At 43.8% G+C, this 22,806-nt stretch overlaps 1 protein-coding gene across 1 annotated transcript; it reads left to right on the top strand.

The window, feature by feature from the left end:
* Positions 1-14,139: 14,139 nt before the first annotated feature.
* On the top strand, positions 14,140-22,034 carry LOC125521589 (probable transcriptional regulator SLK3). Its single transcript, XM_048686647.1, has 10 exons — positions 14,140-14,333; positions 16,464-17,283; positions 17,362-17,490; positions 17,851-17,899; positions 18,561-18,775; positions 18,902-18,970; positions 19,581-19,681; positions 19,789-19,882; positions 20,026-20,095; positions 20,658-22,034. The coding sequence occupies exons 2-10, from the start codon at positions 16,570-16,572 to the stop codon at positions 21,803-21,805; spliced, it is 2,589 nt and encodes an 862-aa protein (XP_048542604.1). The 5' UTR covers positions 14,140-14,333; positions 16,464-16,569; the 3' UTR covers positions 21,806-22,034.
* Positions 22,035-22,806: the final 772 nt, after the last annotated feature.

Below are 22,806 nucleotides of genomic sequence, written 5' to 3'. Positions count from 1 at the left end.
CTGGGTCTTCTAACGCTGGCAGTTTGAGCAGCTCTCCCACGGACGCGCACCACTTGTCGAGTCGTGGGCATAGGTGTCCATGGTGCCTCCTGGTCCGCCGTCGCCGCCACTCTCTGCAGGCGCCGCCACCTCGCTCCGCTGGCTTCGCTCGGCCTTGGCTCCACTGGACGTGGAACAAGATGGGGATTATGTTCGGTTTCTTGAGCCGATATAGCAGCTCACCGATCAAGCCGAGCCGAAGCGCCGGGAGCGACGGAACAAGGCGAAGAAAGGAGCGCTACAACGGGCGCGAGCGGATGCCGTGGGATGCATTGGTACGACATGTGGCGGCAGATCGGATCGGGTATGCACGGGAGGAGGTTTGCAGCCCGTCTTCACCCAATTTTTTTCCGAAAAAGATTCCTTAGTGCAGACTTTATCTACCGATGATAATTCCATCTTTAAGTCTTTCTATTGATGGTTGAAAAGGTTTAGAGGGATGGTCGAGGATGGGCTCACGACGGTGAGGCGGCCACAGAGCGCTGTAGATGACGACGGTAGGCCAATGGTCATGGGCGGTTCAGGAGGAGGAAGGAGGCTGAAATTTAAAAAAAAAAAAACGTAGAAGACGCACAGCAGCCGTCCCAATCCCATGATCAATTTTACACCCAAAACAAAAATCAGGCCACTACCCTTTTTTTTGACATCTTCTGATGGCATTTGCTTACAACACTCAGCCTAATTAGCCTTTTTGATCTATCTAAATCGATCGTGATATATTGCTTGCATGCATCCCAGAATCTAATTGTCTAAAGGTACGTAATTCAGGTCTCGCTAATTAAAAACGAAGCAACCAGCTGGCGGTGGCACCAAGGAGGAATACAGAGAAGCCCGCCGCGCAATGCCCGTGCCGGTGGTCGGCGGCGGCGGCGCTCCTGATAGGGCTGCGCACTTGCGGCGTCGGCGTCCACGGCTGATGGTACCCGTTGCCTCCGGGCTGGCCGTATCCGTTGCCTGGGGGGTGCCATCCGGGTCCCCCGGGGTGGCCGGGGACGTTGCCTGGGGGGTGCCATCCGGGGCCTCCGGGGTGCCCGGGGACGTTGCCTGGGGGGTGCCACCCGGGGTGGCCGGGGCCTCCGGGGTGCCATCCGGGCTGGCCGGGGGCGCAGCCGGCGGCGTTCCTGACGGTGAAGTTGGCCCGCCCGACCTCGGGGGTTTGCGTCCCGTTATTAGCTCCTGCATGCAGCAAACATATGAAAAATCAACTTGCACTTGATGCGCGTACGTGTTGATGATGCAAACAAACACCAGCTCCGTGCACGGAGAAAGAGCGTAACATACCGACATCTTTGCTGCCATCTGCGAGAACGCATGGGCCAAGAACTGCGAGGACGAGGAGGACGGTCGTCAGGAAGACGAGAGGGCATGGTTTCCTGGGAAGGTCCATGGTACGGCGCCTGCGTGGTGCAGGACTGCACGCATCTCGGTATATAGAAGAGTCTTTGATTTAATTTAGGAATGATTTCCAGGGTATCCCGTATGTGTGATTTGATGCCGAGCAAAGGTTGCTATAGACGAAACATGCTGCTCCTGTAAATCGGATGTCTGATCCATTGTTGGTACCGTCAAAAAAATTCCACGGTAATTTCTATGGAAATTCCTGATGTGCTTCCTTATCCTCGTTGTGATTATGCATGTATACAACGAATCAGACGTGCAAAACTCCATCCATCCATCATCTACTGCCAACAATAAAATTTTGCGGATATTATAAATTTAAAATGAAGCAACCGAATTGCCGCCCGCCGCCGCATCCACTTCTAGTAGATAGAGAAAAAAACTAGAGGAGAATACTTAACAATACGGCAAAATCTCTACTCCTAATGAAGCAGTTCGTACATCGTTCGTTCGTTCATCCTCCCTGGCCTCCCCATCGATCGGAACTCCCTCGCCTCACCCCACCTAATTTTCATTCCCGTGGGAGCCGGTAGAAAAAACAAAAAAAACCGCGTGACAAAACCTAATCCTTCCCACGATCACACCCCACCCCTTTATCCTCTGCCGCCGTTCCCCACGGACGCCATGCTGCCGCAGCCTCCCGATCTGCGACGCCGCCTACCACAGTCTCCACTCGCGCTGCGATGTCCGTGGTCTCCACTCAGATCAATCCGCCGTTGACCCCGTATCCTCCCTCCCGATGGGATCCGGCCTCCACCACTGTCCACGGGGCAACCGGATGTCGGGATCCACCACTCCTCGGCCGCCGATTGGCCTCCATGACCGCGCCTCGCCAATGCTTGCTTCCCCGCAGCCTGCCCTTCATCGATATGGACTCATGCTCCTCGACCCCATAGTGCCGTGCTGGACGCGTGCTCCACAGCTGCACATCCCCTCCTCGTCGAGCCCTGGCGCAGACGCGTGGGGTGTTGCTGTTCTGGCTGGTAAGTTTTTCATTGATTTCTTCTCCGTTGGTAATCGTCGTTCAGTGAACATTGTATTTCCGATGTTTTTCACGACTCAGCTTTTCTTTTTCACTGTCAGATGTCCTACCTGTGCAGGCATGAACACACCTATCAGATGTCCTACTCCTACCTGTGTAGGCACGAACACATGTATATGAATGATTAATGGCTGCTGCCTTGAACCATTAGCACATTAGTGTTGCCTGCGTTGATCAAACGTTTGCCTGTATAGCCTGCTCATCGTCGACGGCGGTGGCAAGATAAGCAGGCTCGAGATAATCGCGCTGCTCCACTCGCTCGGGGTCTGTGCGCACGGGACGAGATCAGCTTGGTGATGGTAAATGCACCGTCAAGTTCGACGGGGTCGCCCTCTCCTTCGCAGCTTCTCCTCTAACCTTGTCCCTCCTCCATCTCCGTCGACCACTAGCAGGTCGCCGAGGCCTTCCACGCATTTGACCAAGACAACAGCGGATACATCTGAACTGCCCAGCTCGTGTGCTCCATGATGGCATTACAAGTGGCTGGAGGAATGGTGTATGCTCACAAGGTGCGTGATCCTTCTATCAAATTCTGGCTATATGTGCATGGCCTCATTGGTACTAATTTAGCTATACTTGGGTTTCTATACGCCAAGTTGTTTCACCCAGACAAGAATCCCACAAAACTTAATATGGTGTGGAAGTTTCAGGTACTTCATTCTCTTCTGCTATATTGCGTCGTGTGCTCCACGCCTGTGCCTTCTGATTCAGGAGTGCCCAGTGACAAAATGTGTTATATTTGTAGAGTCGATGCTGTTTAAAAATGGTTTCCACGCAATGGTTTCCAGTTATGTGAAACCAAGCCACTGACGGAGCTAGAGAGGAAGTTCACGGGGGGCAAATGATAAAACATCTAGACTTGAGGGGGCCAAATACTAGATTTATACTCATCTACATCCTCTAAAAGTATTTAAGTGTGAATACTATATTTTGTTATGACACACAGGAAACCCAAGTTTTGAGGCCAGAGATTTACCTTGGATGTTGCATGTGCATTACTTACTTTAGCTAATCGTCCTACCGTCGGCTTTTAGTTGAAGTTCACTTTATTTCTTGTAATGACATTTCAGGGATAATACGATCGACCCAACAGTTAGCTTTGGGATGCTTTTTGGGGTCGACTCATGAAGATGATGGCTAGCTTGCACCAACATTTGTAGCTTCTGTATAAATGATTCAGATAGTCTACAAGTAAGGGAAATGATTATAGGGAATAAATAGGTACGCTGCTTCCATAGTACCCAGTTATTGCATTGTGAGCAAACTTGCTTGTGCGCCATGCCAACAACGACATGTGGATGAACATGCAGCTCAACGACGGCGATTCAAGCACCGATGCGGGTGACCTAGCCATTTGACGCCACCGACTTGACCTACGCAAGCGGCATCACGGAGGGCATGGAGCTCCTGGCCTCCCAAGGACGCCGCCGGGCTCGTCTCGTTAGCCCGCCATGGTTGCAATATAGAAACCCTTAATGACACACGTGTCCCTTTTTCCCTCCCCGTTGCTTCTGTGGATCAACACCCTAGCAAACTCCTCTCCAAACACGCGATCGATTCCGTTCGTATACATCTGATGGTTTAACAAAGATGCAACAAATTTCATTTTGTAGTTTTGCCTGTGGAGGCGATTGTCATTGAAAAGCATACTGTTTTGAATGGATGTTACTTGCCAACTCGGATGGCTCTTTATATTTTTAAATTTTTTTGTAAACCATGGGTGCGACTTCATTGTTTGCAAAACATGGATTAGACTTATTTCGGCATTGGTAGTGTGGAAATTGACATGGGATGCACTATACTGTTGCTTGTTCTTTGGCCAATCCTAAACATAATACTCTATTTTTTATGTGTCTCTATGTTGAACTCGTACGGGGTTTCTTAGTACCTAGAGATAATAATATGCAAATTCAGTGATATATACGCAGAATGTTTGTTTGTTCTCTTTAAGTAATTATACAGATCAACAATATTAAATATTAGATGACACATTGGCCACATCATCCAGTAAATGTGTTAATCCTAATAAATCAAGGACGGATGCTGATTCTAGACATTGGTAGAAGCTAATAAGTTACATCCTTGAGTAATACGAGAGAATTAATATTTCGATGTAGGTAAACCTATCCAGCACGGTACACAAGCTCTTGTTAGTTGCACTATATTAGAATTTTAACTTCCCAGGTTCGATTTTTTTGTACCGGAGCTAAACCTATCCAACGTGTTTGACCTGAAGGAACTGACATGGTTGTCAAAAAGACTAGAGGTAAATTGCTTGGTACTTACACTGTTATGTTACTGCTATTAGTCATTGCATGTGAAAAAATGTAATGAATAGACCCTTATGTTTCAAGGTATGTATTTACTGATATTTTTTAGTACTTTCTTGCGAGCATGTAGTTTTAAAAAGAACAACACAAAGAACACATAATTCATGACACAACTTTGGATATCAGTATAAAAGGTTTTGCCGTGGAGTTTTATGCGCCATACTTTTGCCGCTTTTATTGTATCCTTTGTTATATTCTTTTTTATTAGAACTAAAAGTTAGCATGCCGGAAATGTGGGTTTAAGCCCTGGCCGTCTTCAGTTGACAAAATTACCCTACTTTTTTTATCACATTTGGAGGATCTGTCATTTTGAGAAAGTCATTATCTCAACTGCAACCAGGCAGTTTGGCCAAAGATGTAGGATGATTCAGTTCTTTTGGACTCCAATTTTTTGGATTGGTACTTTTGAATTTCTTTCGTAAACGAATGTGGGGAATGGGAGAGGATCTGCAGTTATAAAAATTTGTGCATGGAGTTTTTTTTAAGATCCTATTGTTGTTTGTCTTTTTCCACTGTAACTGTTCATTAATTATGAAATGATTTTTCTTTCTTTTGGATTGATTGGACTGTCCGACAAGTGGATTCGTGGGACTATCTGAGAAGATGAAACAACTAACAGTTGTTTTACAACAGGACAATTGCTCCTGAGAGGTGGAACACTTGGATGGTGGGTACATTAAAGCAGATCAAGTCTCTGAGGCCCTCGTGATGACATGGAGCGATCTTAAAGGAGAGTCTACGATATGAAGTTTGGTCTTAAAAGGAGAGTCTACGATATGAAGTTTGTGTTTGAGTCAAATATTATTGGGCGGATAGGTCTCCTTATGTTGACAACACTGAAATGGAGAATGCAGGTCATGTTGTCATCCTCTTTGGATAAATTTGGTTATGGAACCCCTTGAGGTCAAACACTAAGCTTGCGGTGTGCTGAGAACAAAATGTTGCCATTATCAAATGTTCCATTAACATTATCTATCATATTTAATTATTTGTACGTTGTTGCCCGTAGCAACGCACGGGCACTCTACTAGTATTTATACAGAAGGAGAACATGGGTCGGCAGGTTTATTTATTTATTTAGAAAACAACCTGCTAGGTTTGATCGATCAAGCAACATAGGGATACAAATAGAATCATAGGTTGTCCCAGCCAAACATGTCAGACTTTGATCTAGAGATTAAGGATCTCTTGGAGTTTATATCTCTGACTATAGGTTCATGCCTTCCTCCACTTCCTGCGTCTTATGTTTTTGTACAACACTAAGGCAATTTGAAGCAACATGTAGCCTCTAGATACAAGTCATCAACCAATGAAAGGGCTTCCCAACATGCTCAGCCTTCAAGGGATGCGGGATCGACGACGCCAGGAAGAACAAGCGCTGACGCCCTGAGATGCTTCCCATTCTGATCAGTGATCACAACAAATAGCAGTTGCAACCCCGCAAATTCTCTCTCGCGAATCGGCCCCATTCACGTTGACTTTAGCACAGTTATTCAGAGTTATTTTCTTCGGCAGGTGAACAAAAGCATGTTTTTTCTTCTCATGGGCGGGGCGGGCCACAATCCATGGTGTTTGTTGCTGCTCCTGACGACCGTTCGAGGGTAAAACAGGGATGGTGCCTCACGTAGGGTGCGGCTATACCTCGCTTCCTGCGAGACGAAGCCTGACCTCGCCGCAAGGGCGCCCTCCCGTCGCCACAAATGGCCGGCCCAAGTAGGTTCCTTCACAGGTTCATTTTTCTCCTCTGTTACCCATTGGTTCCCTTTTTTTATTTTTATTTTCATATTTTTGAAAATATTCTAATAGTGTTACTATTCATCACCCAGGGTGCAACATAAGTTATTCTTCACCCGAGGTAATCTTACGATCATTTCATAATTAAATTACGTTTGGAATTCAAATAGTTACATTCCTATTGATTCACTAGGTAAAATTTGACATAAGAAAATAAAAATATAGGTCATAAGACAAGAAAATTTGAAGTTTATGTGTACTTTAGACTATGTTTTTACCTTTGTAATTTTACATAACATAAATTTTTTTTACGGCGATTATATATTTTCTTACGGTCCCTTTTTGCGTCGGAAATAAGACAAAACTTACGGAACGTAAAATTACGGTGCATTGATAGTAAAATAGAGGGGGGTGAAGAATAACTATTCCTCACCCAGGGTGACGAATAGCGCGACCCAATATTCTAATGCCTATATTTCAGAACTTAAATTTAAATAAAAATATTAGCAAAAATGTTTGCACATTATAAAAAATACCTTAATTTTTAAAGCTATTCATAACATTCAAAGAGAAGGTTTCATGGCATCTTAAAAATGTTCTCATGTTCCAAAATTTGTACGTGACATTTTTCAGAAATTTTTTATACAAAGTTAAACAACGTTTCGTGCCATTACAAAAATGTACGTACTTTAAAAGTAATGTTCATGAATTTCGAAATAATATGTTGAAATTTATAAAAAAAATGTTTATACCATGTAAGAAATGTCAGGTAGTTTATAAAAAAATGTTTTCTATCATTCAGAAAAATGTCTCACCGTGTGTTTAAAAAATGTTTGAGACATTCGAAAAAATGTTCAAAAATATGTGTCTGATAAAAATGGTAATCATGTATTCAGAAAATATTAAACATGTATTAAAACTGTTTCAGATGTATAAAAAATGTAGACTGTCTATTAAAAAAAGTTAGACATCAGAATATATATTTGAAATAGTCATGTATTTAAAAAATGTTAAATGTATATAAGAATATTTCATATGTCTTTAAAATGTACAATGTATATGAAAAAAGTAGCCATCTTTATACATATTTGAAAAGATGTTAATCATGTATTTAAAAGATGTTTATGTTGTATACGAAAAATGTACGGCGGGTATGGAGAAGAAATAGAGAAAGTAGACATGTTGAGAAAAAACAAAGAAACCCAATAAAAATAGAAAAACCAAACGAGAACCGTTGAAACCAACATAGAAAACCAAAAAAAAAGGTTAAAGAAAACTAAAGAAAATCGCTGAAAGAAACACATAATAAACACTCGAAACTAGAAAGTTTGGCTGGAAAAAAAAGATACGAACCCACTCAGGAACCTTCCAAAAGCCACCCACTCAGGTAAGGCTACAAGAAAAGCTCGAGGCTCGTGAGCCGCTCGAGATCGACTCGTTTTTTGGTTTGACTCGAGATCGACTCGAAAAGAAATGGTCAAGTATGAACACTTTCTATTGCTCGGTCGAAAAATGAGTTGATCTTGAGTTAATACTGGCTCGCTCGATTTTAGCCCGATAGCTCGGCATAATATCGTTATGTTAAATGATCATGTCATATATTAAATGCAAATAGGGTAATTTATTACCATATGTGCTCCCCGGAATTTTTCTTCATTTTATTTACATGCAAACATGGAAGCTTAATTGTTTGTAGAAAAAAATAGGCTTTATTATGGGACGTGGTCGGCCATGTGTTAATTGTTGGTATCTGTGCACTTCCTGCAACTTTTATGATTGTTGGCCAATATTTCATTTTCCCAATTATATATATGTCGTGAATCGTTACCTTATGTCGATAGTAGACTTTCAGTTCTGAAAGAATAAGTTAAACTAGTTCTAAGAAATTTATATTATCGCCGTTCTGATTGGAATAATATTTTTTAGTGTTTTTTATGTCGTGTTATGCCTTATCTAGTGGGAATAATAGTAATAGATTTTATAATTTTTATTGTCTCATTTAGCTCGAAACTAGCTCGAGATCGTTACAAGCTGAGCAGGAATCATGTTCTACCGCTCGACCTTGAGCTTCACTTAGTTTGAGTTCGCTCGAATTTTAATATGAGTTGAGCTGAGTCAAGTCCAACTCGCTCGAACTCGACTCGTTTGCAGGCCTACACTCAGGTAACGATTGATGCTCCCTCTTTATTAATGGGCCAGCCCATTTGTAGGACTGTTGAATGCTCACAAATAGGAGAACACTTTAGCTCCCCTCCCCCCCATGCAGAGGGTGAAAAAAGGGAGCAACTAACCAACCGCTGCCCTCGGAGGGTTCCCGCAAGGGTCATTTTTTTGTGCGGAAGCGCGTCAAGTGGTTCGTCCAGTCACCACCACGTATTGCGTGTTGGACACTCTCTCTGGATTTTATCTTCATGTATGCTTTTTCGGGTTTCACTTTTTCAAATTTTGCCTGCTTTTCCCTAAGCCTTGGAGAGAAAATTTTGTCCAAATACAATTGTGCTCTAAAAATAAGCGCTTCCATGAGAAGCATGGCTTGTGTTTTCAAAAAAAAAAGATGAAACCTGCAGCCGTGCTTTCGAGGCCTAGTTTATTTTTTATATTAGTTTTTTTATTGCCAGCTTTTACGGGTTTTGTGTTTTTTCTTGGCTTTTCCCGTTTTTACTTTTTGGTCTTGGTTTTTTTGGTTTTCCATTTTTTTTGGAAAAAGTCGCCAAAACCTATTAGCATGAGATTGAGTTTCGAAAATCTCAGCGCAAGAAATCCAGCGGTGAAAACGGTTTGGTATTTGGATGCATGGTTCAAGAGATAAAACATTTTTTAATGAACAGATGTATGAAAAAGAGATCCCTATTTGGCGCTGCAGACGCCTGCATTTTGCAAACGGGCGCCTGCAGCCTTCCAAACTGGGCCGACCCATTTATAATTTCCTTCATGTTTTCGAAACGTCAAACCACAAACCAATTTCGTGGCATGCACAGCGCTTTAATCACCAAACTATTATCCCACAAGTGTTTAGATAGTTCATTTTTTCCCTTTTATTTCGTTGCTTAGTTTGTTTATTCTTTTTATTTATTTCTCATCCTTTTTGTTTTCGTCTAATGAGCGATTTTGCAAAATTCGTGATTTTTTTCTAAATTTATGATTCTTTAAGTTTGATGAGCTCTTTTTCTACTCTGATCCACGTTTGATGAACTTTTTTGAAATTCGATGAACTTTTTTCAATTTCAAAAAAGTCTTTATCAAAATCAAGGAACCTTTTTCAAAATTTGTGAACTTTTGTTCAAAATCGATGAATTTTTTTCAAATGTATGAACTTTTTTTGAAAATCGAGAAATTGTTTTCAGTTTTCCTCGAATTGGTGAACTTTTTCTATTTTTCTTGAATTTTTTTGAATACGTGAACCTTTACTTTTTGAGAGCAATTAGTGAACTTTTTAAATTTGTGATCGCGGCTACAATTGTCCTTAAATATTTGTCGGTATTTTGAATCAGTAGTACGAGGTGCTCTAGTGGTTTTTAGAGGGGGGAGGGGGGGGAATCGCTGCTGCTGCGTGTTCGTGGGCCGGCCAAGCAAGGTCCTGCAGTAAGCGCCAGTTTGATTCAGCGGCGCTGAACGCGCTGAATAGGACGTCCCGAAGCAACACACACGCATGTCCGATGCGAGGCTCGAGCAAGCCGCGGGAGCACGGCCTGAAAAGAAAAGAAAAAACGAATATTGGAGCATTTTAACCGTGCAGACTGCAGCCAGGAAATTTTCGTGACTTAACTTGTTCCTCAAAAAAGAAGTAATTAGGAGTATATGTAGTACGGTGGCAACCATATATGTTTATTTGGTTTTAATTAGAGGTTTTAGAAACACACACAACAAACCCAGGATAATGATTTGTTTTCTACGTGGAAAACCCTTTTGGTGGGGTGATGCGTGTAAAATGGGCGGTAGAGGTACGCCGTACGCGATGGAGACGAATCTCATGCAAGCGCATGTGCAGGACGAGAGCGATGGATTGGCGACTAATTGACCTCCTCCTCGTCACGCGCTCACGTGTGCCGTCCTCGCGAAGGATGGATGGATGGATGTGCTGCCATCCTAATTCGCATGCCCAACTGTACACGTAACTGGCTAATCTCCAGGGGTTACCAATCGCTAACCCAGGGACGCACGCACTCGACCGATCGATCGCAAATACCGGGTGCAAGTTTCACAGTTCTTTGACCCATCGCAAATACTCGTAGCAGCAATTCTGGCGTTGGAAGTGAAAATGAGCATGTGGATCAACGGACAGCGTGTAGTCGTATTGATTCCGAAAATACATGGAGATGTTCAAGAAAATACCGCCGCTCCTCCTCGCTCGGAAGTCCTTACTTGTACACCCGAACCGAATTCCCACCGTGTTCTTTCTAATTTTCCAACCTTCATCTCTCCTTTTTTGTTCGAGTGAATTTCACTTGCACTCTTAAAGAATTTTTTTCCTTACAAGAAAAGACAATGCCGATTCGCACACAAAAAAAAGAAAATGATACGACAATGCCAAATTTTAATTTAAGAAAACTCTCGAACCGTGGGTACAAGGTACCGAAATACAACTTGCAAGCAACATGAACAACAAATAAACAACGGAAAATAAACAAAGAAACTAGCAAAATGTCGAAGTAGCCACCACGGGGAAAACACCAGAACTTATGCAAAAAAAAAGAACACAATCTTCAGTTGGAAACACAACTGACAATATGTAATACACCTCATCTGTTCCCGAAGAGCGAGTCATCCACATATCAAAGGCTGCCGAACCGTCGACAAATGGAGTTGCTCACGCTAGAGCAAGAATGACTACCAACCTTGGTCATCATGGGATATTCTTTTTCCCGACCGCCTCACTGTGCCATTTAATCACGGGCAGTACACAATTTGAGAAATATTCAGATCAGCATACCTTATATTTAGCGAACTTGTTAGACACTGTGGGGTGCTCCTTTTCAGGAAACAGCTTCCAAACTGACTAGAAAGGCCAACCCGTCAAACTGGCGATGAATTCCACATGGATCACATTCGTAAAATACACAACGAGAGGTGGATTATAAAAAGGAAAAGCAAGTATGTAATGCTTGGCCACTCAAGCAAAATCAATGAGTCATTTCGATCCTGCTCCGTCAATAGACAAATTCAAGACCCATGACGGCTAGGGTTAGGGTTAGGATGTTGTGGTAGCATTTCGAAAGCGATTGAAGCAACGACGACATACAATGAAGTGAAGTGGATGTATCGATCGAGGTAAGACAACCTCGAAGATGAATGCGTTGACGACAAAACATTCATTTTCATGTTGAGTTCGAGCGAGTGTCGCGGTCGAATGTTTTGTCGTCTCTTTTAGATATGGCCCACGAGTAAGCCGCTGCGAGGGCAGCTAGAACATTATCTCAAGGAAGATACGTTTCAGACTAACCACGCACCAATTCCTAGGCATTTTTTATGAAGTTTTCAGTGAGAAATTTGTGTTCCTCGCAGCAGATAAACATGTTCAATGCCCGCCGATGAACCAAGATATTATTTTCCTAACTCAGACAATGTTTCCTGCAAAAAAAAACTGAAACAATGTTTTGAAACTAGCAAAATGTCAAAGTATCCCTCCACCACGGATAAAGCACCATAAGAATATGAAAACAAAACAATCTTCAGATGGAGACACAACCGACAAATACTAGCTCCATCCCAAAATATTTTAGGACGGGGGTAGTGTTTAATACACCACGTATGCTCCAGAAAAAAGCGAGTTGTCCACATACCGAAGGCCGCCGAACCATCCACGAATGGAGTTGCTTAGCCTAGAGCAAGAATGAGTACCAACCCCCATCGTCATGGGATATTCTTATAACGACCACCCCAGTACACCATTTAACCAAGGGAAGTACATAATTTGAGATTTTTTTTTCATGAAATACCCTATATTTAACGAACTTGTTGGCACAATGTGGTATTTTCCAAGAAACGGTCCCCAAACTGACAAGAAAGGCACACCCATCAGGCTAGCGATGTATTCCATGGGCACTACATTCGTAAAATACACAACAACTAGTGATGGGGTGGATTATAAAAGGAAAGGAAAAAAAATATGTAATGCTTGGCCACCAAAGCCAAATCAACAAGTCGTCTTGATCCCCGCTCGGTTAGGACACAGATGCAAGAACGTGACGGCTAGGGCTAGGGTTAGGGTTAGGATCCCCGCTCAGTAATGTTTGGCCAATCAAGCCAAATCAATGAGTCATCCCGATCGGTCTCAACCGCTCCATCATGCGATCAATGCAAGATCCATGACGGCCAGTGCTAGGGTTAGGATGATGTGCTAGCGTTTCGAAGATGACTAAAGCGACGATGACAAGCAATGAAGTGAATGGGAATGTACCGGCCTTGACCAAAACGACCTCGGAGGCTCATATGTTGGCGACAAAAGCATTCGACCACGATGACAAAAGCATTACAACCCGCTCTCCGAGCCCATGAGTTTCTTGACTAACCATGCACAAATTCGTAGGCCTTTCCGTGAAGTTATCGGTGAAACATTTCGGTTCCGCGCAACAGATAAACATGTGCAATGCCCATCAATCAACCAAGACATTTTTTTTAAAGAAAAGCTAATGCATAGTTTTTGTTTGATAAGACCCTGCCATTGTGTATATGTTTTGTTTTGTTTTGTTTCTCGTTGTTGTTGTTGGTACCAAAACGCCTACCAGTCCTATGATCACGTCGCCTCCCTCCACAAACATGTGAGCCACAATAATCAGCTAAAGCGAACCCTACGATGGTCGGCCCAGCCTAGCCTAGCACACCATAATTATCACCTTATTAAGCACAAAATAATAATAATAATCGTACGATACTAGTCAAACTCAAACAGCCTTCCCCACCCCCCCAGCCGGCCCCACCCTCCTTCTCCCCCCTCGCAAAGCAACCGCCCCAGAAAGCAAGCGACCCGACCCCGCGTGCGCGTAGCGAATTCGCCCCTGGGCAAATGATGTGCAGCAGTCGGCCCGAGAAGGAAAAAGGGCGGAAAGCTACACGCACCCGCCTCCTTTCACCCGCGCTGACACGCGGGGCCGGGAAGCTTCCCGGCCCGCAGGTCAGTTGGCTGAGGCGGCGTGCACGTAGCCCTCCTCCCAGCTGAAAAGAAACCCCCCGTTTATTTCGCGCACCAGCTCGCGGCCAGCCGTAAAGCGACCCACGCCGCTGACGCGTGGGCCTGCGGGTTCTTTCTGGGCCCACGGCGCGCGACCCGCGCTCGCGCTCGTGGCTTTCCGCTCGGAGCACACGGTCCCGTCGCACCCACCCACCGTCCGCGCCGCTGACGGAGCGGCCCCACCTGGCCCGCGTGCCGCGCGGTGTGCGCCGGCCCGCGTGCGCGCAGCGCGGGCCGACCTCCCCGCTCCCGGTCGCGCGTCCCCACCACCCGGCCAATCGCGGGCGGCCACGTGGGAGTGGCCACCGTTGGATCCGGATCGGAGGGCTGGGATGGCGCGGGTGGGCCCCGCGCGACCCGTCAATGGCGGTCACCACGGCCCCGGCCCCGGTCGCACCCCCCGCGAATCTATTTAACCCGGCCGCCCTCGCCCGCCCGCCGGCGACGCCGCCGCCCGCACGCAGCCACCAGAAGCGGAGGAGAAGAAATAAGAACCCACAGTAGAATAAAAAGCAAACGCCAGAAAGAATAATATCCGGAGCACGAGGCCAACGAGGAGGGAGGAGGAGGAGGAAGAACAGCGACCGGCCACGACCGCACCGCCGGCGAGCTCGCTCCCGAGGTGAGGATTTCTCCGCACCGCACTCGGTTGGTGATATCTGCGCTGCTGGTAGTACTAGTAGATTGGTTCGACTCATGGCCCGGCCTCAATCCGCACGGCTGCTTCGAGGGGATTCGCGCCCGCGCGCGTTCTTGATGCGGCGGGGGCGAACAGGGGGGATTCTCCGCCGTGGAGACGGCCCAATGCGGCGGCGCCGGGAATTTGGGGCGGAAAAAAAATCCTCTTCTTGCGCTAGGAAAGGTGTAGAGCCCACCAAAAGCGAGAGCTGGAAAGAGCGTCGAATTTCTCCGAACCCACAAATTCTCTGGATCTTGAGAGGAATACTGCCTCTGATGTTGCTTGAGTTGTTGGGGAGCTCTCAAAGTTTTGCCTTCTCTTTCTCTACCTGTGTAGGTCGGCAGTAGCATCGGTTTGCCTGCAGCTTTTGTACTACGAGCTGGTGTGGAGTTAGTTAGGGGCGAGCTCTGTCATGGCACAATGCGGCGTGGAACCGATTTTGGGGAACCATCAGGGCGAAATAATCAATCACCTCTAAGAAAGCCGCGGCACAAGTTAACGCGCAGTATCCAATTTGTGTTGTTGCAGAAATTTGCTCACCCCCCTTCAATGAATCTTTGAATTCCCCTGTGACTGATGACCACCTTAAAATATAATTCATCTCCTTTTTGTATTTTTTTTGTCTTTTTCTTGGTGAGGTAGATCTTCTTATTCCCATTACTTTGACCTCCTCTCCAGCTTCTTAGGTTAGGCGGTCTATCTGCTGTGCCCTGTTTTTGTTAGGTTTTGAAGCAGTTTTTGTTTATCATCAGGGTTTCTTGTTTTAGTTGCAGTCCTCCATAGTCTGTAATTAAATATTCCAAACCAAGTGGCAGTTGATGATGCAAGGTTGTATTTTTTCTTCTAACTGAATTTTTTTTAGGGTATCTTCTAACTGAATTAGGTGGGTTTGTGTACCTGTGATTTTCTTTTACGTTACATTAGAGGGAGCCACGCCACCGACACGTGGGCCCACGGGTTCTCTCTTGTTCGGTCCGTGTCGCGCGAGCTCATGTAGCTTCCTCCCTTGGAGTTACCGACATCTGGGCCCCACCTGGCGCGGGGTGTGGCGATTTCGAGAAAGAAATTAACCAATTTATGGGAATCAACAGGGGAAAATAAATCAATCACCTCTAAGAAAGCTGCGGCAGAAGTTAACACTCGTATCCAAATTGTGTTATTGTGGAATATTTCACTGTAACCGATGACCACCTTAAAAAATGACAGCTTGTTTCTGCATTGAAGGATACAATTTGTCTCCTTTCTGTATTTTTATTCTTTTCCTTGGCGAGTTAAATCTTTTTATTCATTACATACATTGACCTTCTCTTCCAGTTTCTGAGGTTAGGCAGTCTATCTGCTGTGTCCTCTTTTAGTTAGGTTTTGAAGCAGTTTTTGTTTATCATCAGGGTTTCTTGTTTTAGTCACAGTCCTTCATAGTCTGTAGTTAAATATCCAAACAAAGTGGCAGGTGATCATGCAAGATTGTATTTTCTTCTAATTGAACTAGATGTGTTTGTGTTCCTGTGATTTTCTCTTACCTTCTCTTTTTTACTGTTTGGTTTGTGATATCTTGCAAGCTCGCGTGAGACTGTACATCGCTCAACTTTTCTCCTACCAGCTCCCTTTGTCTTGTGCTTTCCTTTTGTCAGGGTGAATAGAAAGCAACTCTCTTTGCTGTTAGGAACTTGATCATGCGAGCGTGTAGTTGCAATTTGCATTGATTGTATTATGTGCTAGTTAGTAATTCAAATGAAATATCCTGTCTCAGTCAACTTCTCTTGCCCTGTTTCCTCTCTATTTGTGTTCTTTCTGGCTTCTTTTACGTTGGCGATATAACCTGTATTCTTTTTGGAAGTTAAGTCGATGTATTTCATCTCTTAGATTGGATTAACACTTGCCTTTTGATGATGGCTATTTTTATCATTGATGTCCTGAAACGGGTCCTCCTAATTTTGAGACTTAGAAGTTAGTAACTTTGAATTATGCATCCTGGCTGTTGGTTCATAAGCTCGTTGGCTGAGAAATTTTGTGGTGACTGTTTTCTTGATTTGCTTGCATTACTTCAAAATTACTGATAATTACACTTTGCAGTTTCCAGCGAAAGTATCCGAAGATCCTTGCTAGTTTCCAGGGACGTTCTAGCCCATTAAGCAAGATTCTTCAAGGTGATGGTTCAGTCTCAACCCTGCTGACCTCCATGTCCGGGGCCCCACGCTCCAACCTTGGACTTGTTCCCAGGGACATGAATGGTAGCCTTCCAGTTAGTACTACAAATTCCTCTGGGCCAAGCATTGGTGTTAGCTCTTTGGTGACCGATGGCAACTCATCACTTTCTGGAGGCGCCCAGTTTCAGCAAAGTACGAGCATGAATGCTGATTCATTCATGCGCCTTCCTGCCTCTCCGATGTCGTTTTCGTCCAACAACATTTCTGGCTCTTCAGTCATTGATGGCTCCATCATGCAGCAAAGTCCACCCCAAGAGCAGATGCAGAAGCGGAGAGCATCTAGTGTAACATCACAACCTGTGATTGATGCTGCCGCTGCATTTCATGCTCAAAAGAAGCCAAGAGTTGATATTCGGCAAGATGATATCTTGCAACAACAGTTGATTCAACAGCTGCTCCAAGGTCAGAGTTCTCTTCATTTCCAGGGCCAACACAACCCACAGCTTCAAGCCTTGATCCGGCAGCACAAACTGGCACAAATTCAGCAACAACAGCAGCATCAATTATCGCAACAATTTCCTCAGCATCAACATTCTCAAGTTGGCATACCTCGGCAGCCACAGTTGAGGCTGCCGCTAGCACAGCCTGGAATTCAGCTAGCTGGACCTGTTAGGACTCCTGTCGAGAGTGGGCTTTGTTCTCGAAGGTTAATGCAGTATTTGTATCACAAGCGTTACCGGCCAGATGTGAGTTTCTGCATTTTTATACATTTATTACAAAGTGCACAGCAATGGAAGTACAATTTACTCAAAATTGTCTTGTAGAATAATCCCATAACATACTGGAGGAAGCTCATTGATGAATATTTTGCACCACGATCAAGAGAGAGATGGTGTGTGTCATCATATGAAAAACCAGGAAATACCTCAGCTGCTATTCCACAGACATCCCCGGTTAGTAAAAATTTCATATCTGAAATTATGTTGAATTATGGCAGTTCTGCTAGGATTATTCAACACTGTTTATTATCAATTACCTTTGATGGCAGTGAGAAACACAATTTGTATGTGTAGCCTGTTGAGGAAATATTTGTTATTTTAGCCTGCACTAGTTATTTTAATTGGAAGTTTTAAAACCGTCCTGCAATGGCTATTTTAATTGTATATATCTATTTTGTGCAATAAACCCACTGACAGCTGATAGAGCTGATTCTTTGTCTGCTCTGCATGCATTGTCGATATCCAGGGTACTTATTCTTTTGATGTTGTATAAGATCTATGAAATTTCACACTCCTATTCTTTACTTGTTACAGGGTACATGGCGTTGTGATATTTGTAATACACATTCGGGGAAAGGATATGGTAAAATGTTATATCCTTTGTTGTTTGCACATTTCCCTTCAAGATTGCTCACCGAGTATGAATGCTGATTTGTTTGTGCTTATTCTGTTCTTCCTCTATTTGCCAAGCTCAATATTTCTGTACATGTCTTGTGCTTTACAGAAGACAATCAACAGTATTACTCCCTCCGTTCCAAATTACTCGTCGTGATTTTAGTTCAAATTTGAACTAAAACCACGACGAGTAATTTGGAACGGAGGGAGTACTTTCTAAGGAAGCATTAAGCATCAAGAGTGCAAATAAATGTAGCTTTACAGAATTCTAAGGAAGCCATTAAGCATCAAGAGTGCAAATAAAAGTATCTTGTGAATTTGTTAACTCTCTGGAGCAGTACTGAATACCTTATCATAATATTGTGTTACTGTCATGAATGAAGAATAGCCTCATAGTGTTGGCATTTTATTTCTTCCACAGCAAAGCCTTCTTTCTGTTATCATGCGCTTTGCCCCTCCTGTTTTTTAGATGAACACCTTGACTGTCTGTTTTTGGGACTCTTTCTGTTTTGCCTCTTCATTGTGCAATTCTCATAAATAAGATTTTAAGTTTTCCTCTCAATGTAATATCAATATGTATTATTTTTGAGCTCACCCAGTTTCCCCCCTTTCTCTTATCTACCATACAGAGGCTACCTCTGAAATACTTCCTAGACTCTGTCAAATTAGATTTGACCATGGTGTTAAGGATGAATATCTATTCCTTGACATGCCGAACGAGTTCCGGTTGCCCAACGGACTGCTGCTCCTGGAGCATACTAAAGTTGTTCAGAAGAGCATCTACGACCACCAACATGTCACACACGAGGGACAACTGAGAATAATATTCACTCCAGAACTAAAGGTATGTTCCTAGTTGTAGTAGCTAGCCCATACCAGAGTACCTTTTGGGTGTCCTTTCTTGAACATTTGTGGATTTGTGGATATCTCGAAATGTGAATCATTCTTATGTGCTGAATTGGATGTGCAGATTATGTCCTGGGAGTTTTGTTCACGGAAACATGACGAGTATGTCACTCGCAAGTTTCTAACAGAGCAGGTAAAGCTCTTAGACCAGTATGGGATTCCTGTTCCATCTCCTATTTGATTAACCTTTGGTTCAAAGGCAGCATATGGTTGAGCTGTCGCCTACACAGTGTGATTTGATGCCTGGCATCTTGTAGTTTTGTGTTTATGATGTAAATCCAATGGGTATTGCTGCTCCTGGGTGATTGGGGTGTGAAAAGACCAGATCCCTCCCATGGTTACTATGTTTATCACCCATTTGCTTATAACTGTCTACTCAACTAAGTTACAGATAGCTGCTGGCGGAAACACCAAAGACGATTAAATTATACTCCACCTTTAGAGTAGGCCATAATTCATTGAAATCCTCATGTTTGCCATAGCACCTTTCAAAATTACTTGCTACAAGTAGGGACATCTCTAAACCATCTCTGCCATCTTGTTTTGTGGTTCTAAATCACTATGATTATTTTACGGTTTTGCAATTTGAAAGCTTCCTGTCTTTTTCTTTGTAGGAAGTGGTAAAGCACAGGCATTCAACCAGTCCACATAATTATAAATCTTAATCTGTGGCTTTGTGTGATGTGCTTTAACTTTAGTACCCTTCTATATATTTCTGATGCACCTGCTTTTTGTTTTTTCAGGTTACACATATGCTGCGTGCTACCCAGAGTTATCAAGCTACTGTCACTAAAAATGGACCTGCTGGCCTATCAAACGATGAGGCACAAAAGGCTTGCAACGAGTTAGTAAAACTAAAGTCACACAAATATGTAGTTGATTCTCTCTAGAGTTGAATTTCTGATATTCTAATCACTACATGTAAATTCTTTTTTTGTATGAAATTTATAGGTTTGCATCAGCATCACGTCAACTAGCGAAAAATATTGATCACCACAGCCTAAATGAACATGGTCTTTCTAAAAGATATGTTCGCTGTTTGCAGGTAACTGGAGTTCCCTAAGTAGTATTTACCTTTCTATTTGTTCAATATTTTTTAGTCTTGATATTTTCCACATGGCGTGCATTATATGGTTTTATTCTGTAATGTGCATTATGGCATGTTGATTGCTTATGTCCTCTTGGCAGATATCAGAGGTGGTGAATCACATGAAGGATCTAATTGAGTTCAGCCACAAGAACAAGCTCGGCCCTATAGGTAGGAGCATGCACATACACCGATCGTCTTTAGTACCTACTAGGTGTTGTATTTAGTTTCCATAAAACAGTTTTGATTAGTGATTCTCATGAATATGGTAGAACTAAGCATATCATTTTGGTTTCTTCCAAAAAGTTAAGCCATAATGCATGATCTATTGTATTACCTCCATACCAAAATATAAACATTTTTGTAGGCTAGCCTACAAAAATGTTTATATTTTGGTACGGATTTAGTACTTCATATGAAACATCTACATGAATAGAAACTACGTTCAAACTCCAGCTGAGCCAAAAACTCAGCTAATATCATGCAAATTTGGTTGTAATGCAATGTCTGAACTAGTGAGAGATGCGGACTGTGAGCTTGAACATGTACAAATTGGTTGTGATGCAAACAGTGTGGAGCTAAACATCGTATGCCACCTTTAGGGCTTCATCATATTTGCTGCTGATAACAGCAAATCATAACAACTGAAATATTTGTGATGATAGTGACCCTGCTTTGCCCATTGATCCGTGAGATAGTTTAAATGTTTAATATTTTGCCTGTTCATCTGCAGAGGGCCTGAAGAACTATCCCAAGCAAACTGCTGGACCAAAGCTCACGGTGCAGAATTTGCATGACTCAAAGGCAGTCAAAACAGAAATGAGCCCCCATGTGAATAACGAGGTTCCAGGTGTTGGAGCAATTAGTAATAATCCGCAGAATCCTGCAGCACAAAGCAATTACCAACATATGCTGAGAAGCTCAAGTGCAAATCAGGGTTTGCTGCAGCAGGAGGCATCACAGAATGCTGCGGCAATGAACAGTTACCAGAATATGTTCAGAAGCTCAAGCGCAAATCAGGGTTTGCTCCAGCAGGAGGCATCTCAGAATGCTGCCGCGCTAAATAATTACCAGAATATGCTTAGAGGCTCGAGCCCAAATCAAAGTTTGCTTCAGCAGGAGGCATCGAGTATCTTCAAAGGTCCTACAGCAGTGCACAGTGGCATTCAGCTGGAAGCATCTAGATCGTTCCGTGCGTCTCAGCTTGGGCAATTCCAGCATCCCATGTCATTCCAGCAAGGTATGCCCCAGCACCAGCATAACAATTTCCAAGGCCTGGGTGCTAGTCCACAATTCCAGCAGCATGTGATCAATCAGCTGCTGCAAGAAGCCAAGAATACCAATAGCCGCGCTCTTGCTCATCAGCATCAGCAGCAGCAGCAGCAGCAACACCATCAACAGCAGCAGCACCAGCAACACCATCAGCAGCAGCAGCAGCAGCAGCAGCAGCAACACCAGCAGCAGCAGCAGCAGCAGCAGCAGCAGCAACATCAACAGCAGCAGCAGCCTCAGCAGCAGTCTCCTAGCACTCCCAATGCAAATGGTGGTCTCGCATCCGGAGCCGCGGTCACCAACAGCGCTGCTAGCGCAGAGCAGGCACAGCACATGAATAACAGCACAGCAAAGGGCGCCGCTCCGATGGGTATGGCGGGGCCTAGTAATCTGATCAACAGCGGAGCTGGCCTGGTCCAGCGAAGCAGCAGTTTCAAGTCAGTGAGCAGCAACCCGGCCGCTTCTGGCGGCAATGCGGTGGCGACCCCAAAGGCAGAGTCTGTGCACGACATGGACGACCTGGAACATCTCATCTCCCATGAACTCGTGGAGAGCGGGTTGTTCATGGGGGAGCAGCCGGGAGACGGCGGCTTCTCGTGGAACATCTGACATCATTGTCAGCTAGAGTCTCGCTATTCTGAGAGCTGTGCTTGATGGTGATATCGCGGTAGATTATTAAAAGTTTTTCTTCTTTTTTCGAGCTCTTTTTCGCTGCCTGGAACAGTCTCTGGTGATCATAGATTGGTGAACCTTCGGTTATGTGAGAGTGAGTTGGTTTGGATAGCAGTGCAACCCAGTGTTATTAACTAGTATGGAATGACATGCTGTGGTTGTCATTTGTGCCAGTGTTATCTTCTTACCAGTGTTTGGCCTGCCATCTGTTCTTAAACCCATCATATATCCATGAGAGGTGTAGCAACTAGTATTGCAGAACTACACTACTACAGTAGTAGCAGGCATACTCATGACCATGGCATGAAAACCTTGATAATATTATAAGCTTGTGAAGCATCAGGACAACTTGTGCATGCCAAATATCACAGTGAGGACAGTATATTTTTTTCCAACTAAAAGCTGATGTGTTTCTTCTTCTGCCCATTCTCTTCTTTGAAAATGAAAGACTTTATTGCTTTTTTTTCTTCTTCTTTTGTGATTTGTGATATGGCATGCTAGGAGGATGCACAAAAGACTTCATATTTGCAGAAAGGACAGGTCTGTTTCACAAATGAAAAAAAAGCATGTGAAATAATCGTTTGTGAAGTTTACTGTGAATGAATTATAGTTATATATGATGTTATAGGTCGCTGTCAACATGAAAAATATATTATGTTTGAACCCTTATGATGCGATTTCCATTATTACTTGACTGTAGTTGGTTATCCATTTCACAATCAGTTGTTTCTCCTTTATTTTGCAAGAAGGAGAAAAGCTCGCGTCTATGTCACAAAAATCATGTGTAACAGAAAATGTCAAAATCAAAAGCCGCGAATTCACAAAATAGCACGTATCTACCCTGCACCGGCAGAAACACACACGCACATGCACACAAAACTATGGGTTTCTTGCAAAAAACGAGAAGAAGCAAAGTTACTAGGGAAATGCTAATGGTC

The sequence above is a fragment of the Triticum urartu genome, chromosome 7, assembly GCF_003073215.2.
Source record: "Triticum urartu cultivar G1812 chromosome 7, Tu2.1, whole genome shotgun sequence".
Lineage (NCBI taxonomy): Eukaryota > Viridiplantae > Streptophyta > Magnoliopsida > Poales > Poaceae > Triticum > Triticum urartu.
The sequence above is the reverse complement of the archived record's forward strand: the minus strand, read 5'-3'. Positions and strand labels throughout refer to the sequence as shown.

Coding starts and splice junctions, on each gene's coding strand:
- LOC125521589 (XM_048686647.1), top strand. CDS start 16,570: ATGTCCGGGGCCCCACGCTCCAACCTTGGACTTGTTCCCAGGGACATG. Junction 17,491..17,850: donor CTATTCCACAGACATCCCCG/GTTAGTAAAAAT, acceptor TACTTGTTACAG/GGTACATGGCGTTGTGATAT. Junction 19,883..20,025: donor GATATGTTCGCTGTTTGCAG/GTAACTGGAGTT, acceptor TCCTCTTGGCAG/ATATCAGAGGTGGTGAATCA.